General features: G+C 35.3%; 1 protein-coding gene across 2 annotated transcripts in view; it reads right to left on the bottom strand.

Moving 5' to 3' along the window:
• Window positions 1-2,291: 2,291 nt before the first annotated feature.
• SEC24B (SEC24 homolog B, COPII component) overlaps window positions 2,292-19,413 on the bottom strand; it is an 81,991-nt gene continuing 64,869 nt past the window's right edge. For both annotated transcript variants that reach the window (XM_086407021.1, XM_086407022.1), the window contains 15 exons: window positions 18,532-18,641; window positions 17,578-17,690; window positions 14,691-14,809; window positions 14,283-14,338; window positions 13,847-14,053; window positions 11,640-11,763; window positions 11,051-11,209; window positions 10,380-10,553; window positions 9,666-9,776; window positions 8,851-9,026; window positions 8,115-8,252; window positions 7,321-7,425; window positions 6,475-6,567; window positions 3,432-3,535; window positions 2,292-3,191 (listed from right to left, as the gene is read on the bottom strand). In XM_086407021.1, coding sequence (XP_086263147.1) covers window positions 3,077-3,191; window positions 3,432-3,535; window positions 6,475-6,567; window positions 7,321-7,425; window positions 8,115-8,252; window positions 8,851-9,026; window positions 9,666-9,776; window positions 10,380-10,553; window positions 11,051-11,209; window positions 11,640-11,763; window positions 13,847-14,053; window positions 14,283-14,338; window positions 14,691-14,809; window positions 17,578-17,690; window positions 18,532-18,641 — 1,904 coding nt within the window. In that variant the 3' untranslated portion in view covers window positions 2,292-3,076. The remainder of the gene's footprint in view (window positions 3,192-3,431; window positions 3,536-6,474; window positions 6,568-7,320; window positions 7,426-8,114; window positions 8,253-8,850; window positions 9,027-9,665; window positions 9,777-10,379; window positions 10,554-11,050; window positions 11,210-11,639; window positions 11,764-13,846; window positions 14,054-14,282; window positions 14,339-14,690; window positions 14,810-17,577; window positions 17,691-18,531; window positions 18,642-19,413) is intronic.

The following is a 19,413-nucleotide window of genomic DNA, read 5'->3' as shown; positions in this document are numbered from 1 at the left end:
TTCAGTCTCGTTAATTTTCATCTTTTTTGGCCTTTAAAAGTATTTTCAGTGTCTTCAAAAGTTACTTTGAACAGAGGAGTCATGGTTTTCTTTAACACTTTGCTATTAATAATATATGCATTTCATAGCCTCACAGGTTGACTACAACAGATTCCTATCTATAAACAGATTTCAAATAGTTTTTAGCACACAAATATACATTAATGTATAAATGAAAAATAGAATTCTTTTTCCATCAATGCACTCAATTTGTGCTAGGATATATTCCTTAAGAGTAGTGTGTAAACTATAAATCAAATTGTATGTTCCTATGAATCAATGGTTTGAATAGCAGATTAGCAGACGTTCACATCACCTGGGATACCCCTAAACTGTTAACTTTAATGACAGTTTCAATTTGGTGAAACGGGGCTCAGAGAACTCCTGGTGAGCATGCCCCTTTCTCTCATCACTCCCCTCCTCAGAAAACAAATGGCCAGAGACTTGTCCCATAGGAGGGAGTGAGGATGATAGATAATCTGTCTACAGGCCATTAGGATCAACCTCCTCACCTCCTCACCTATGTTCCCACTGATGTCAATCTTCATTCTCTGACTGAAGTCTGGCTGCCTTTAGAGGACAAGGCTTTTCAAGGTGGCTCTTTTTGATCTCAAACCCCAGGTAGGCATCTCTCCGCGCATTTGTAGACATCTAGATTAAACTTCCCCAAACCTCAATTTCAAGCATCCCATATCCTGACCGCCACTTCCTGTCTTTCCAGTTCATTCCCTCTGGTCTCCACCCTCGGACAGCTCTCTGACCTCAACAGGACCTTCACACTACTAAGCCCTTCTCTATCTACTGCCACTACCGAGCTCTTATCTATCACTCGCTTTGCATCCCTTTCACCTCAATGACAGAGGAGCTTCCTTGTATACATCCACAGTTCCCCTGCTCTTCTGTTCTAACTTAAATCCAACTTTCCACCAAGCAGTAAATGTGGCTAGAAGGAAAAGGCATGCTAACTGGCTGAAGTTCATGCTGCCTGACAACCCTACTACAAGCCACTGGTCAACCCATCTCTTACTCTTCCTAGGCGACTATTTCTTGGATTCTAACACTCTTTACCCTTTCTCAACTGATGACTCCAAGTGCTTCTTAAATAGGGAAAACCACAGTGACCAAAGGCTAACTTCCACATTTACCTACCACAAAGATTCACCCCCTGGATGCCTCTCCTTCCAGACAGCCACATGGCTCTCTTCAATGGTCACCTTTTCAGAAGGGCCTCCCTAGTTGCTGTCAAAACCAGCATTCTTGATACTTTTTCTGCCTTATTTTCCCCATTGCATTTCCCACACCTGACATACAAATGTGCTCTTTTCCCCAGTCCACACACTCACTCCGGAGTGTAAGCACTGTGAAATCAGGATTTTCTGTGTTTTGAGCATAAACCAATATCTAGCAAGTATTAAGTGCTAATAAATACCTATTAAATGAGGAACAAACTAGCCAAAGACAAAAATATTTAGAAACACAATACTCCGTATTGTGTAATTACAGTATATAGCTGCCCTTGGAACACTGCAGTTTCTCCTGATTCAACAGGATTCTCTCCTGCTGGAGGCCGCAGGGCACGGGGACACATACAGCGCTGGGGGTGGGCTGGGCTCGGAGTAGGTGGTGGGTGGGTAGAACATCTGACTTCTACTATCAGCTCTGTCACTAATTAGTAATGTCATTTAGGGTGAGTCATTTAACCTCTCATTTCCAGCAGGGAATGGGAGAGAGTACTTTTATTTTTATCCAAAGAAAAGAGACCCAACAAGCGCAAAACCACTCAACACACACATCAAGAGCCTTTTCCCTTCCAAAGTTCATCAGTAGGACTTTTACAGTGTTTATAATAAAATTTTATTCTACAACCTAATGGATCATTAACAGTTTTATAGTAAATAAATGTTAGTAAACAAGATTTTTTTAAAAATCGCTCTCAAAGTTCCAGATGGTAATCTTAAAAGTCAATTAAATAGGATAGTCACATGTTATAAAAATTTTGCTATGAATGTGCAAGGAAAAAGAATGCCTAATTTAACCAAGAAAGACAAATTAAGGTTTTGATTAGTTAACAGTCATATATATTTTGAAAGTAGGGTTTGTTTTCGAATACAAACAGAGTAAGTACTTGGTAATGTCCACAAAATTAATGAAACAGTATCATTGCATTTCCTCGAGCAATAAATCCAATACATCCTAGATGTAAGAATACCACCAATTCTCCCCCAACCATAAACACACAAAACACAAAGCCATATTGTCAAGCAAAATATTTTTAATTAGTAGGCTGATCATAAATAAATCCACATAAAAGATTTAACAGAATTACAAAGAGTTTTGTGTTTCTTTTGTGGACTCAATTCATAATATGCATTAGTCAACCTCATTCTCTAACTGCGACAAAAAGAGTTGTCATCCAACAATGCAGCACAGTTTAAGCAATTCATATTCTGTAGTTACATTTTTACATTTTCTTTACAAATGTAACATTTATATACATTATATATATTTTTTTTTCTATAGTTCATGTACTGAAATTCTATTGTTTTTACAGGGAAAATATTGAATTCATTTAATGAATATGAATCATTCCTTGTTAAAAAGTAATTCATATAAACAAATAACACGGTACCACTGCCTTTTGGCATCTCCTGTCAAAGTTCAAGTCCAGAAGTGTTATATTAATTATAAGAAAAAAGAATTTATCTAATTTTTCATTGACATACCATCCCACATAGCTACAGAAGTTTGCCAGCGTGCAATGAACAGAGAACTGTACTGCTGCACTCTGGAAATGTGTGGAAACCAACTCAGAATATACTTGGTGAAACAGCATCATCAGCGTCAAACTTAGGGTGAAGAAAATCTGTCAAGTTCCTTCTTCCTCTTTACCTTTTGCCAAAGCCTCAGACAAGGCGCTACGCTACGTACTGCCTCTTGTAACAAGTGCCTTCATTTCAAATTTCCTAAGTGCTTCTCTGACAGATTATGCTTTACCTAGGTTATAGATCTCTTTCTTCTTATTCAACTTTATTTCACTTCACTTACAAATCTGCTGCTGAACATGAAGCAAAAATTCATAGTAAGAGAAGGCGGCTTCTGTCCGGTCTTCAATCAAATGTTGAAAAAATTCGGTTTTGGCAGGACTCTCATCTCTGAAAACGAAAAAGGAATATTTATCTAAAAATGCATATTATTAAAAAGAATACTTATACATTAGAAAAAATATGTGGGGACTTTTACGAAAAAGGATAGGGGATGTTAATCAAGTAACAGCCTTCTACCACTACAATGTGTTCTGATATTATTATTTAAAATTTGATTTGAAGACAAACAATTTCACATGGATTGGACAGGATAAGACAATTTCATAATTAAGTTACAGAAGTACTTACTTTACCACATGAAGAACTGGGCTTAATGGTCTGCTGTCTCTAAGCCAGGTTATAAAGGATCTGGCTCTCTCTGATGAAAGTGTGTCTAGCTCTGGAAGATGTGTCTGGCAAAAAATGCAATTAGGAAGTCATTTTCTTTCTCACAGACTTAGGCAGTATTAGAACTCAATCACAATCACCACCACCACCAAACGCCAGCACTCGATTCCAGCCCCAACAGCAGCAACCAAACACAAGAAATTTATTACATTGTTGATAAATCTGTTTTTCTGACTAATAAGACATATTTAATGATAAGCATGCCACTGACATTTTACCTGAATATTATAGTTTTTCCAGACAAGTCAATAAAACACACACAATTAGTATGTTACTCATATTGTGTTATACTTTTTGTTTCTTCCAAAGGAAATATTCAGATCAGGGGGGCTATCATTAAGCTTCAATTTCACTTATAAACAATTATAAACATTATTCTAATAACAGACATTCTTACAGAATTTTATGTTTCCTTTGTCCTTAATATTGAAGGGCAAGAAATTTAAAAGAATAGTGTGAATGTTTAGTTATATTTAAAAACCATAGCAAGACTATTTTTTAAAGGACCTAAAAAATCTATTCTTTTATATATATGTGTGCGTGTATGTATATCTGAGGGCTTCCCTGGTGGCTCAGACAGTAAAGAATCCACCTGCAGTGAAGAAAAAGTATATTCTTCTATGTGTGCAATGAGTTTTTTCCAAAGTACATAGTATACAAAAATTTAAACAGAAAAGTTTGGGTTAATTATATTTAAATTTATATCAGCATTTAAAAAGTACAAGAAAAACATGTTTTTATGTACATTCTTTCATATATTTTCTAAATATATATAATATGCTGCTAAGTCGCTTCAGTCGTGTCTGACTCTGTGTGACCCCATAGACGGCAGCCCACCAGGCTCCCCCGTCCCTGGGATTCTCCAGGCAAGAACACTGGAGTGGGTTGCCATTTCCTTCTCCAATGAAACAAGTGAAAAGTGAAAGTGAAGTCGCTCAGTTGTGTCCGACACTTAGCGACCCCATGGACTGCAGCCCACCAGGCTCCTCCATCCGTGGGATTTTCCAGGCAAGAGTACTGGAGTGGGGTGCCATTGCCTTCTCTGATATATACTATAGCCACTATTATATATAGAAACACATTTTGAAATACAAATGGATATTATGCACATTGTTTTCTTTTTCAGATTGTATTCTTCTTAATAGATTCAGAGATTTAATTGGGGCTTCCCTGGTGGCTCAGTGATAAAGAATCCACCAGCCATGTAAGAGCCGCAGGAGATGCGGGTTCAGTCCCTGGGTCGGAAAGATCCCCCTGAAGGAGGGCATGGCAACGCTCTCCTGTATTCTTGCCTGAATAATCCCATGGACAGAGAAGCTTGGGCTACAGTCCAAAGGTCGCAAAGAGTTGGACATGACTGAAGAGACTTGGCATACAAGCACGATATCCTCTTAAGTATATGTGTACATATGAATACTTCCATGAGTATATCTACAGGATACATTCTTAGGAGTAAATAATTTACTGTGTCATACACTGGTGTGATTTTAATTTCAACAGATATTGTCAAATGGCCCTCCTAAAGACTGTGTAAATGTATACAGTCCAATCAATAGGCCTGCTGACCTATCCCCTCTGCATTATTGCCTATAATCAGATTTAAAAAAATTTTTACCAGGGAGCAAAATCTGATAAATGAAAGAAATACTATGCTGTTATTAATAGTTTATTTTGTTTTCTTAATTATAAATGAAGCTGAACATTGATCCATATGGCCACTACTATAATTTCTACCTATGAATTACCTGTTCAAATCATTTTCTCATTTTTCTTCTTTGTTGAGTCTTAGAAATAAACTCTGGATTAATGTGGCAAATTTTAAAAAATAAATAGCAAACGTGGTTAAGAATTACATTGACTTATATTAATTTTAGGAGAAAGGGCATATTTACAACATCCAAGAATAAGGTAAGCCTTTTCCATTAAGTAGCATAGAGAACTGCTTTCGGAATCATATTTCTTTGGTATCAACATACATACAGTACAGGCTTACTGAAAAAATTATGTTTATTATCAGCAAAATAATTTAAATTAGACAAATTAAAGTTGTTGGAAAATAGTTTGCTATGCTATGCCAAGTCACTTTAGTCATGTCCGACTCTGTGCGACCCCTTAGACGGCAGCCCACCAGGCTCCCCCATCCCTGGGATTCTCCAGGCAAGAACACTGGAGTGGGTTGCCATTTCCTTCTCCAATGCGTGAAAGTGAAAAGTGAAAGTGAAATCGCTCAGTCGCATCCGACCCTTAGCAACCCCATGGACTGCAGCCTACCAGGCTCCTCCATCCATGGGATTTTCCAGGCAAGAGTACTGGAGTGGGTTGCCATTGCCTTCTCCAGGAAAATAGTTTGGAGTTGCTTAAAAAGTTTACCGTATGACCCAGCAATTCTACTTCTAGTTACATATCCAGGAGAACTTGAAAACATGTTCACACAAACATTTGTACACAAACTGCTCATGGAAGCACTTCTCACAATAGCACCAGAGTAGAGATAACCTAAATGTCCAAGAAGAGACGACTGGATAAACAAAATGTGATATATTCATACAATGGACTTTTAGTCATAAAAAAGGAGGAAGTACTGATACACATTACAACATGGATGTTGAAATCATGGTGAGAAGAAGCCAAACTCAAAAGGCCTTGCACTGTGTGATTCCATATATACGAATTGTCCAGAACAGGCAAATTCACACAGATAGAAAGTAGGTTAGTGGCTGCCCAGGGAAAACAGAAAGGTTGGGAGATACAGGTTTCTTTCTGAGGTGATGTAAATGCTCTGAAATTATATACTGGAAATGGTTGTAAACATTGTGAATATAATAAAAACAAATGCATTGTACATTTTAAAATGATTAAAATGGTGACTCTTATGTGCATTATATCTGAAAAAAGAAAAATTAAACAAGTACACAAAAAGTTAAAACTATATGAATCCACTGACCATTTTCTGTGGTATTGATGCAAAATCAGGATACCCAAGCACATCCTCTATAAAGTTATTGTCACAGCTCTTTCCAATCCAAATGTAAAAAACCTAAAAACAAAACAAACCACAGTAACACTCCCTAATTGGAAACTCATTACAGCTAATCTTCTCAAAATCATCAAGCATACAAGAGGCACAGTACACTAGCTCAAATCAAGTAGGAACAAACATGAAAGTAAACAGGAAACCTGGAACCTGCATGTTTGGAACCTGCATTCAGGAATCCAGAGTGGCTCATATCTTTTCTGCTTCAATTTCAAGCTTCTCATAAAATACATTTACCATTTTCCTTACTCTTCCCCCAATGCTTCAACCAAGGTATATGACTTACTGTATTTCCTACCCACTGTTTCCATTATTTCAATCACTGTCTCTGTACTAATGTCCCCTGCCCCCTACCACTGCCCCACCCCGTACTGTGGCTACTGGACTTCTTTTCCTGGTCACAAGGTGTCATTCATGAAGCCACCCTGCCTATTCTGACACCCTTCACCACCACCCTGTCCAATGACATCTCATGAAATCCTCATTATTAATGGCATTTCAGACAATAGATCAAGTTGAACTAGAAAAATTCTTGAGGTCCCTTAAAATTTTATGATTCTAGACGAAAAATTCCTTGAAGTAAGGAATTTATCTCTTTACTTCTCTTAAATAAATTGATCTCCTGAGCCAGTTCCAATTTATTGTCCCTGAGTTCCCAATCCACCTTTCATGGCCTGATCTGTGGTAACAGAGCTGGATCCTGTGTTTCTCCTTTTGCCAGCTGCAAAAGGAGCTTTGTCACTAAAGGGTACTTACAGAGCCACAGTCCATAAGGAAAGCACCTTCTCGTGTCAGTTTTTCTGCAGACAATTTTTGAAGAGGTGGCTGAGGTACAACCCTGTCATTAACGTGTATTGCCCCCTGAAAAGAAAAAAGACAGAATGTGAATGACCTTCCATTACTATTATCCCAGGCTGGAAGCTAAGGGCCACTAGCTCTGATACTGAAAAATACTTGATAATTTTGTAATATGTAAAAACTACAGTTGACCTTTGAACAAAGGTATTCAAATTTAAAAGATAAAAACTTGACTAGGTAAAAAGATCTGCCCATTTCCTTCCCTTCTGGGGTCAGGATATATTACAAGTACAACTACGATATCTGCTACAAAGGACTTTTTGATTCCAAAGAGTAGGAAAAAAGACATTACATATTTGCATACTAAAAATACTGTTGCATACCAGATTATTTTACAATAATATAGTCAAAGTTCCACTCTGATCACATCAGAAACTGTCAGTATCTTCAAAATACAAATGGAAATACCCTTCTATAATGCAGTTTTGTAGTAAATGTAACCAAATTCATGAAGTGAATCACTTCCCATATGAAACTATTTTTGAAAATGCCATAACCATGATACTATCTAATAGTCCTGTTGTCTAATCAAATCCGTAGTTAACATCTGTATTTAATGTATTATTGTCACAGGGGGAAAACAGATGGAAGAAATTGTTAACAATACATTACTATCTTAGATGCAGAATCAAGACACCCAAATAAATTTAAATTACAAAATTTCAAACACAATGGAAAAAAAAAAACCATACCTCATCTGTCAATCTGTCTATCCTGTACAGGTTGGGATGAATCATTTTCATTAGATGAACAAGTGGCTGACACTTTATCTGACACATGGCGTATACACGATCATCCAGGCGTGTGCTTGTGCCGGTTCTAAATGCTTTCTACATGGAGAAACAATATACATTTTTCAGTAAAACATAAATATGGTGGACAAATATTAAAACAGATATATACCATCAGCCATGGGAAAAGCACAGCCTTCACACCAGATAGGCCTGGATTCAGTTTTCAGCTCAGAATTGGTAGATACGTGAGCAAGTTACTTAGCTTCTCAAAGGTATACTGACATCGTAAGAAAAAAGGGGAAAATAATACCTCTAGGCAGCTGTAAGGATTAAATACGATGATATGTATATAACACGTATTGCGGTGCCTGAGGCTTGGGAAGATGCTCAGTGAACAGCAGGCCCTTTCCTTAGAGTCTCTTTCCAGGAGCACACACTAGGAGTGTGCTATATGCACACCATTATTCACACTGCTCCCACACGCTAGAGTGAGAGCATACAGTTTCACGAGGGTCATCATGTATTTGCATACCTTCATTTTCCATTCATCTCTTCCTGCTTATGACTCGTCCAATGCTGCAACTGTCTAATCAAGTATTTAATCCCCTACCACCCACCAGAAAAACTAGGTTTGGAAACCTATATATTGAAAATTTCAAAAGACTATTAAATCTAACAATGTATAGAGAGCTACCTGTTTGAGAAGGGCCAAAACATAGAGAGGAAATAACTTGAGGGAGCTGGGTGCTATCAACCCCGAGTGCTGTACATTTGAGACAGTTGAGCCATACGCAGATAAGGAATCCACCACAGCATTCACTAAGGCATCTCTTGCATCCGATAGACTTGAGGAAATTGATCGATCCACAGCTATAAAGCAACCAAAATGATAAAGTTTTTAACCATTAGATGCCAGTGAATACTGTGAGAGAGAAAATTTACATGCAGTACTTAAGAAACAGAAAGTTCATTTTTAGATTAGAAATATACATTTCAGTTGTTCCCTTGAGTGTGGCTGCCCCTTTGTAGTAAAAATCCTCCTCCTGCCACCAACCCTGATCATCAGTGAGCTATTCTTCTTTCTTATAATTTTCACTTTTCCAGAATGTTGAATGAATGAATCCTTTGTATGTAGCGTTTTGAGTTTAGCTTCTTTCACTTAGCATAACGCCTTTGAGAGTCATCCACGTCTGTTCACATATCAACAGTTCATTCCTTTTTATTGCTGAGTTGTATTCCATCATATGGATGTACCACAGTTTGTTCATGAAGTCCCCATTTGAAAAACACTTGAGATGCTACCAGTTATTAATGATTATGAATCCCACACATGATTTTTAAACTAAAGAATTCGTAAGAATGAGAACAGCCCAATTCGCACTGTTGTAAATGAAAATGTAAAATATAAATACTTTTTAAATGAGGAATTTCTAGGGTAAAACAACGCCCAGGCTTCAGATTTTAGTACAGAAAAACATATTTCACCCGTTGCTTCACTTTTTTACTTACCCATGTTTGCCAGGAGGCAGATGGCAGCTTGTACATCCACTCCCGCGTATACATCTGCTAACGAACTGACCACTGGCAAGCAAAGAGTGTGCACTCTGATTCTCCGCTCACCTAGTCAAAGGATGAATCCACATCATTGCAAAATACATTAGGCCAAGAAATAAAGAAGCAAATAGGTCAAAATATTATTCAAGTTATTGTTTGATGGTATGAAATTACCAACAGAATTTTGAAATGGCAAAACCAAAGTTTTACAACGAACATGTTTTAAAGAAAATTAAACATTCTCTAAACCTGAACATAGACTATGAACACACACTATATTTTGAACACTAGGTTCTGGTTTTTATCTTAGCGTTACTCATTCTAAATTATATGTTACAAGGTATGATGTCAGAAAACAGACCATGTAGACCTTAAGTGCCATGGAGAATTTCTCATGTTATGGATAAAGAAATAACGCTCAGGATAACCCAGACAGATTTAGTTTGAGTTATTATGCTAATATGATTTTGGGAGTACAAGTCTTCCACAAGTCAAAAAAGGTACTCTCTGAAGATTCAAAAATGAGTATTAAAAAAAAGAACGGAACGTATATTTGATGAACACAAATTCCATTATTTCCCATTGGTGTTCACTATCCCCAGTCTCCCGGTAGGTGAAAAGAGGGGAGAATTACTGGGGCAGGTTACATTTCAGTTCTGTTAACATTACCTTTGCTAGATGTATATAATAGGGCTGTTTGAAAGCACACTAAGGAAGTATCTGTCAAACTTTCTTCAATAGAGAGTTGTACTGCAAATCCAGCATCGGGATTGATGTTGGCGAGGGATAACAAATCAGTGGAACGGACAAAGAAATTTCCATGAAAAGTGTGCATGGAAAGACCTAGGGAAAAGAAAACTTGTTATAAAAGATGAGGTAGCACTAGTGTCTTTACCTCAGGTTAAAGCTACTTTTTAAATAAAAAATATCTCTGATTTTGAATCAAAAGGATAACTGGGGAGCAATACTTTTCACATAAAACAGAGATAACCTAAACTGAAGGCTGTTTGATGAGGAAGGCAAAGGTCATTCATTAATTTGACAATTCTCACTTAAGATCCTCCCTATTCCTCAAATTCATCTGAAATCACCTCCAATATGGGCTTTCTCTTGACTTCCTCCTAATAAGGCAAAGCATTTCCTCTACCTACTTATTCAAATTACTTAAAAAATTGAACAATGAATATTTAATAATATTATTTAAAACAGTACAGCTAGTTGGATCAAGTAGAAAATCTTTTTTATGATAATGAAAGGTGGTCACAGGTTGTCAATATGTGAATGCTTTTTAATTTTGAAAAAAGTATATAATATAAAGCATAATTTTTGTAATTTCATACCTTTAGTACACCTTATTCTCATAACAGCTTCAAATCCAATTTTTCTTGTGAGATACCGTTTTAGATCTTTTTGTAACTTTTCTGCTTGCGAGGGATTGTGAGTATAGTGGAAAGATGGGTAATAATAGATGCACCCTGCAGAATACTTGGACATGCAAGCTTTAGAGAGAAAAAGGAAAAGTATTAGCTACTGAAACGATAACATTTATTTGTCCAACAGCAGTACAGATTCTGTATTATGAAGAAGTCTAAGTTATAATGAAAAAAAACATACAGTGGTCAAAAATGGGGATAATATATAAATCTGAGAAAGATATATTTATAAAACATAATATATATTAAGTTTACTGTTGAGCAGAATGGTAAAAGAATTGTATTTAAATAAAAACAACAACCCAGATTGACATTTTACATTTGTATAGGGTTAGGGTTTTTTTTTTTTTAAAGTTTAGTGGTAATTTTCATAGACATTATCTAATTCACAGGTCTTCCTCCCAAACAACTGAGAACTCTTAGTAAAGAATTTACATTTAATTATATGCTAAAAATGTTTATGTAAAAACAGATAAATACAATGTTATGTCCTTACCTAGAGAAGCGAGATCAGAATACTGGGAACTTAAAAGGAACAGATCCACGGCAGTCTGCTGCCCTGAGCAATCTAAAGCGAGTTTCTTATAAAAATCAGTTGCAGGGCCAAGATGTTGTACAACCTAAGTCAACAGGTCATAAAGTAAGAGCTAGAAAATCTTGAATTATCATATATTTCTGTCTGTTACAATCAGGAAGAGAATATTGTCTGTCCCCCTATCAAACTATGGATTTTTTTTTTTTTTTTTTATGTCTAGGTAGTTGGCATAGATTTCCTATGAGAATAATCACTAACATTTATAAAAGCACATATAGGGCAGCATTGGAGAAGGAAATGGCAACCCACTCCAGTGTTCTTGCCTGGAGAATCCCAGGGATGGGGGAGCCTGATGGGCTGCCGTCTATGGGGTCACACAGAGTCAGACATGACTGAAGCGACTCAGCAGCAGCAGGGCAGCATAGATGTCTTATATAATTAAATTATTTAATCCTCATAATAATATATATTTCACAGAGTTAACAACATTTTACAGATGAGGAAACTGAGGCAAACAAATGACTAATTACATAGTTATTGAGTGGTAGATGCTGGAATATCCAGGCAGTCTGGCTCCAGAATGAGTGCTGTTACCAATTATTATATATATATTGTTACACAATAACAGGAGAGACTAACAGATTAAGCAAAATCCTTCCAGTTGGTATCAGGACACTTAAGCTGAGGAGATGGCACTAGAGAAGAGTTAAGAATGCAAGAGCCGGGCTCCAAGTTCTTAATTATTTCACTACATTGCACAACAAAATGTTTCAATTATAGTGTATGATTATTATATTAGAGTTTAAAACAGAACAGACACTTAAATTCTTGAGTCTCAGGCAGATAGACAATACTTCTAAAAGTTACATGAGAACAAAAAACCCAAAACTGTATCAAAGAAATCAGTAAACACTTTGCTTTTGTTCAGTGTTCCATAATGGATTACGATGGATCAACGCAGTGGATAAAGCTAGCTGTACTTGTTGATGAGTTAAAAAATATACTTGTCCCCAGTTTATTTTAAAATTAGCTTCTTTCTCAAAAGCAATTTAAAAACATAATTTCATAAAAAGTAAAATACGGTGCTATTCAAAAGTAAAACACAGTGCTATTCTTCTTTAGCAAATTGGTAAAGAATAAAAAAGTAGCAATCCTTAATGGTGCCCAGAAGATCAGAGTCCTTAAGAGTACAGGTTGATTAAAAATCCCAGTAAGTAAAATAAAATAATAATTTTAAATACAGTTTATACTCATCGATCCAATAATTTCACTTCTAGGAATTTATCTTAGGGAAAAACTGAATATGTGGCTAAAGATTTACAACACTATTAAAACTTTAATTCATACTCATAACTAGTTGCAATGGACATTTTCATATATATAAGTTGAGGTCAGACAAAACTTATTTACAGAACAAAAACGAGTATTTGAAATTGGGGTTAAAATACCCTGACCAAGTCTTCACTGTAAAACCTTAGGAACATTCAGCCTCATTTCACTCTTAAACAGCAAGAAAACAATTAACGAAATCATGTTTTTCTCATTTACTAAAAAACCTTTTTTAAGTAGAATTTTTAGGGACCTCCAAAAATGCTCACTATGAGTGAATGCTCACTTCAGTGAAAAAAGTCAACAAAAAAATATAGTATACATGTATGATGCCCAACTGCGCTTACTTGTATTTATTTAACTACTATTATCTTGACAGTAAGATAACCGATCATCTATATGTTTCCATGTTCCAAGTTTTATACAGTGATTTGTATTACCTTCATTAAAAGTTTATTAATATGTGCATATTAAATTATATCTCAGATTTAGTAAGTTTTATCAATTGTGAAATAGAAAAGAACACTAGAGTCAGAAAATCCAAGTCACATCTTTACCATTAAATATTTATTTAACTTTTGGCAAGACTGTTGAATCTGTTTCCTCATCTGTAAAAAAAGGCTTATAGTAGATAATTTCTAAATTTCTATGACTCATAAACAAAGTATTAAAAAGAACACACTGCAACACAACAACAAAATGGTAATTTGAATTAAACTCTCTTACCAGTTGTTTTTTTTTTTCACTATCAAAGAATTAGAAAAATAGACTCAAATAATTAAGTCAATAGAGGTAGAAGCCATGATCTTGAATATGAGAGAGGAACTAATATAAAATACCTTTGTGCTTGATCTCTGATTAGGATCTTCTCTGGACTGCAGAAGCCCTGCCCCCAAGGAAGGTAACTGTGTCTGAAATAGAGACACACGGCCCCCTGTTGGAGACATTAATTTAAAGGCAGCCTGGAGAGCAGGACCCAGAGCACTGTGTGTTTCTCTTGTATTGGTGAACATATTGGGTAACGCATTCAATAAGTCTTTTATAAGCTGGGGAAACAAAGATTGAAAGCTGAATTACTGAGAAGGAAGGGCAATATTCCAGAGTACAGTATATGCCACTACATTTTGGAGGACTGTAAAGTGAGTAGTCAACAGATATGCTACCTACATTGTTTACTGCAATGTTAATATATACCAAGGAAACACATGTTCAACATTACAATCAGATGAAGTAACAGAAATACTTTAATACTTTAAAAAAAAAATTCAATCTCACCTCTTTACTTTCATATAGATTCACAAGTAAGCTATCCGGAGTAGGTAGAAAAACATCTATGGGGAAAACATATATTTTAACCAAAATATAAATAAACTCAAAAGAATTTCGAATTTAAAAATTCTTAGTTTTCTAAGTCCAAACATGTAAAGGGTATGCACAATACTGCTTTAATATATATCCTCTGTACATATCATACATGTGTGTGTGTGAGCATGTGTAAGTACACATACGTAGGTGTAAAAAACTTTGACTCAAGTACTTTCCAGGAAAGCAATTATTTTAAAACAAATATCTAATGAGCTAAATTATCTGTACAGCATTATGACAAGATATGTTGTAAAATAAAGTACCCTGAATTCCAAAATTCTGTTTTATTAATAGAGTTTTGTTTTATTCACTGCTTACCATCTATATCAGATACAATCAACATTTGAGGCTGTGATAATCCTTCTTGCAAATTGTAGAAATGAATAGTGCTATCAAAGGTCACGAATCCTATTCTTGTTCGTGAATCTCCAGGGAGCCTAAAGATAAAAATAATCATTTTAAATTCAAACTGCTAAGGGACATATTCTTTTTAAAAATACTAAGAATAATTGTTTATGTTTTTATATAGAGGACAGAATAGTTACCCCTATCTAAACCAACGCATATCAGAAAAGAGTAAATATAAAGCATTCCATTTTAAGATGAAACCAGACATGTTCAGAGTTCATGCCTCTGATAACAGAACTATCTTCAAATAATAAATCAAAACTTAAAATGATATGCTTAAAAAACAAAGATTTCTTGATAACTTTCCTCTGAAACAAACTCCTTTAAGTAAAAATTGCTCATATTTTCAGTTTCAATATTACAAAAATCATGTATGTTGTTTCAGTATTTTAAGAACAGATTGACAAAATGAGTACTATTCAAGAAAAGATTTTAACATGTAAAATTTTAAATAAAAACCACATTCAGAAACATCAAGACATTTTATCTATGACCACTCTTTTAAAAATATTCTGTGAGTATTCAAGTATTCAAATTTTCTGTCAGTATTCAAGTCAATAATACAGCAAAGAATAAATAACCATTTAAAGTCTGTCAAAAAAAAAGCCTGGCAAGCTATCCTTATTAATAAGATAGATGCCATGTCTTACAAAAGTATCAGTATATTTCTAAGTACCATCATGTTAACTGCTATAATTTTTAAATGTAATTTATTACGATTTTTTATGTAATTTATTGTTTTAGCAATGTCTTTAAAGATATTTTTTAATATTACAGGATGCCGAAACAGTGTGCATCAAAGCAAGCAGCACTATTATTATTATGAAGGATCAATCAGGCTACTCAGAGGCTGATTCATGACACTGTAAAGCAGAAACTAACACAACACTGTAAAGCAATTATATTCCAATTTTTTAAAAAGGCATTTCAGAGAACAGAAAACAACAAATTATGTAGGTGTTTAGCTTAGTAATACTGGTCAAGGTTTATCTTGTTTCTACAGACTAATTTCTTCACTTCTTTGAGATTTCTAGGGTCACTGATTATTAGAGTCATTTGTTATCAGTCGCAATGGAGACTACGTACCTCTAGGCCAAAATACAAAGCTGAGCTAGAACCGCTCCAGCATCAAATTTCCTTTCTCAAAGTTACATACACAGCCCTTTCCAGAAGCATGATAATATCTTATTGCTAGCCTATCACCTTTACTTTTTTACTTTTCTGATACTTTTAATTTCCACTTTAATCAAACATATACATTTTAAAAACTGTTTTTCATTCCCAATATTATCTTTTTGGCTTTCCATAGACCATTTAATTTGCAAATAATCACTTATCTCTGCTGAAAGTAAAAAGTGAATGTGTTTGTCTCAGTCGTGTCTGACCGTTTGCAACTCCATGGACTGTATGTAGTTCACCAGGCTCCTCTGTCCATAGAATTCTCCAGGCAAGAATACTGGAGTAGGTTGCCACTTCCTTCTGCAGGGGATCTTCCCAACCTGGGGATTGAGCCCTCGTCTCTTGCATTGCACTGGCTCCTATTTCTAGTGCTATATCATCAAATACCTTCCCAGCAAGCTAACTCTTCAGTCTTAACAGCTATTTCTTTGCAGAGCGTCTTCCTTTGCTACTCACTGCTAAAGTCATGTCTGAATTAAGCACTTGTGACTTAAAAAGGGCAAATGCTTCAATCAAGGACAGAAATATGAAATCACTAAGTTACTAACAGAAACTTAAAGCAAATCATTTAATATCTCTGGATGTTTTTAATCTTGAATATTTCAATGTTATCAGTTTATTCACAGGCCAAGATCAGTGATATGCAATTATAGCGACTACAGCTAGCACTCAACAGAAGAAGGACTCTCAAACTCAAACTCAAACGGAAAAGGGGAGACAAGAACCTTTTGGAATTACCAAGTACTTCTGACAAAATATTCATGTATTTTGAATACTGAAATATATTTCAATATATATTGAATACATATATTATATATACACAATATATATAATATATTCAATATATACACTATATATAGAATATATATTCAATATATATTCACCCCTACACCTCTACACAAGTCCAGAACCCCTGCAGTAGGAAGCTACTATTACAAACAACCTGAAGTCATACTTCTCATGGGTGTTGGAGTAGAAAAAGAGAGGTACAAACAACTTTGTTTCCCAGAGACCTGGAACATCCACTTTTTAAGTTAGTTAAGGGTCTCCTTCGTGACTAATACTGGTAGATAGACTAATAAGTTTAATCACCTTATCCTATACTTTGTTTCCCCTTTCACCATAAAGCTTCTTACTAATATGCCAGTTCAGTTTCTGGCTTCTTAAAATATTCAGCACACTATCAATTCCCTCTTTCCCTTTATCTGGCTCATTTTCTCATTAGCACATCTGAAACTATCTTATGAAAAACTTCTTGCTCAGGCATAAATTACAGCTCGATTTCTCTCATCCAGATCCTTGATACCCTGGCTAGGTTGAGTTGTCTGGATCTAAGTGCACAGACTTGCTAAGTCAGAGGGATAGTTAGAGATAAAATCTAAATTCCTAAGTATTAAAACTATTATGGTTTTAAGATTCAGATACAAAGTTATAAATCCAAATAATATACGTAGATCTTTATTCTAAAGTAGATAGGATGTACTCTTTTAGTGATAAATGAAATCAAACTTAATAAAAGCCAACCCCATAAACTGCTAATAAACACACTTCACATTTTATACATTTATACACACACACACACACACACACACACACAATGAGTAAAAAAAATTCTTACTTGTCTAGATTTTCTAACAGTGACTGGCACAAAATTGTCAAATATCCAGCTTCTACTGCATTATGAGACACATCTAAAACAAACAAGTAAACTGCAGGTTGAGGTGGACGGAGCTGAAAGGAATAGAAATAATGTAACATATTTAGTAGGTATAAGTCATTCTTTTCATATCACAACTAGTACTGGATATTTACTGATTGTAATATATATATATATGTATCTACACAAATAGAATCAATGTTTTATAAGATCTTAGGTAATGAAAATGGCATTCCTTTGATTTTTATCTTTTAAATTTGTTCATGGATTAAACATGATTTGGCAGTAATTACACAGTAATGGTTAAGCAGATGGGCTAAATGTCTTCCTGATAGAGTAATAGCCGAGATATCTTTCCAAGGAAAAGTAAACATATTTATTATTAAATATTAACCTTTAAACCCTCTCCCTACTCCTAAAAATATTTTACTTTAAACATTTATATTTTTAAACCTGACAATCATTAGTACCATTGGGTCACCTGATGGCAGTTGAATCCCAGGGGTTAAGTGCTAGGTGTAAAGCAAGTTCTTAAAAGCAATTTTTGACAAAAACATGAGTTTTTCTGTTGAAGGATCTTAAATACTAAATGGTAAAAAGAATATTTATATTCATTACAAGCAAGTAATGAAATCAAAATGGCAACAAATTGTAGATAAGTAGGAAACATATTTATTAGGAAACATTTATTAGGAAACATTTCTTAGTGATGTAACTGCGTTCTTTTAGGAGATCAAGCAATCTTTACAAAGATACAAAGAGTTATCTATTTGTTAAGTACAAGGTTTCAGCACTATTTCAAAAAAATCATACAATGGACAATTTAAAAATTTAGACAAGAATTCACTTAAGAGTAAACTACCAAATGACCAATACAACTGCACTGCAGGACTAATTTTAACACTGAATAGTTACCATATAATCTGAAGAAGCAATGAACTCCACTGTTGAATTCTGAACTTCTGGCCGTTTATGAGGCTCTCCATAGGATCGGGTAAGGGGATTATACATAAATTCTTCAGGAACTAGAAAAGATTAGGAATCCAGTACAAAGTTAGTAGCACAATTTCTAAACACATATATATGCCTAGAAATAAACACCTCTATCATTAATATTTATGAAGTTTATAAAAGCTTTGTGAAGATCTAATGGTTGCCAACAAAGGTCCGTCTAGTTAAGGCTATGGTTTTTCCTGTGGTCATGTATGGATGTGAGAGTTGGACTGTGAAGAAAGCTGAGCGCCGAAGAATTGATGCTTTTGAACTGTGGTGTTGGAGAAGACTCTTGAGAGTCCCTTGGACTACAAGGAGATCCAACCAGTCCATTCTGAAGGAGATCAGCCCTGGGATGTCTTTGGAAGGAATGATGCTAAAGCTGAAACTCCAGTACTTTGGCCACCTCATGCGAAGAGTTGACTCATTGGAAAAGACTCTGATGCTGGGAGGGATTGGGGGCAGGAGGAGAAGGGGATGACAGAGGTGGTTGGATGGCATCACCGACTCAATGGACGTGAGTCTGAGTGAACTCCAGGAGTTGGTGATGGACAGGGAGGCCTGGTGTGCTGCAATTCATGGGGTCGCAAACAGCTGGACACGACTGAGTAACTGAACTGAACTGAACTGAATGGTAAAAACTAATCCCCTAAACCTTCTTTAAAAAAACAAATCAGGAGGACAAGAAAACTTATCTTCTGAAATTAGATGAGAAAACCAGGACACAAGTAGCCTTGCTTCTTAGGCTTATGTCCTATTTATTATGTCACATGACATGGCAAAGAAATCAGAAACACAGATTTG

Source organism: Bos grunniens, chromosome 6 (assembly GCF_055505025.1).
Source record: "Bos grunniens cultivar Pamir isolate PY7600 chromosome 6, Bosgru_T2T1.0, whole genome shotgun sequence".
NCBI classification, from domain to species: domain Eukaryota; kingdom Metazoa; phylum Chordata; class Mammalia; order Artiodactyla; family Bovidae; genus Bos; species Bos grunniens.
Note: the sequence above shows the minus strand (reverse complement) of the source record. Positions and strands in the feature narration are given on the sequence as shown.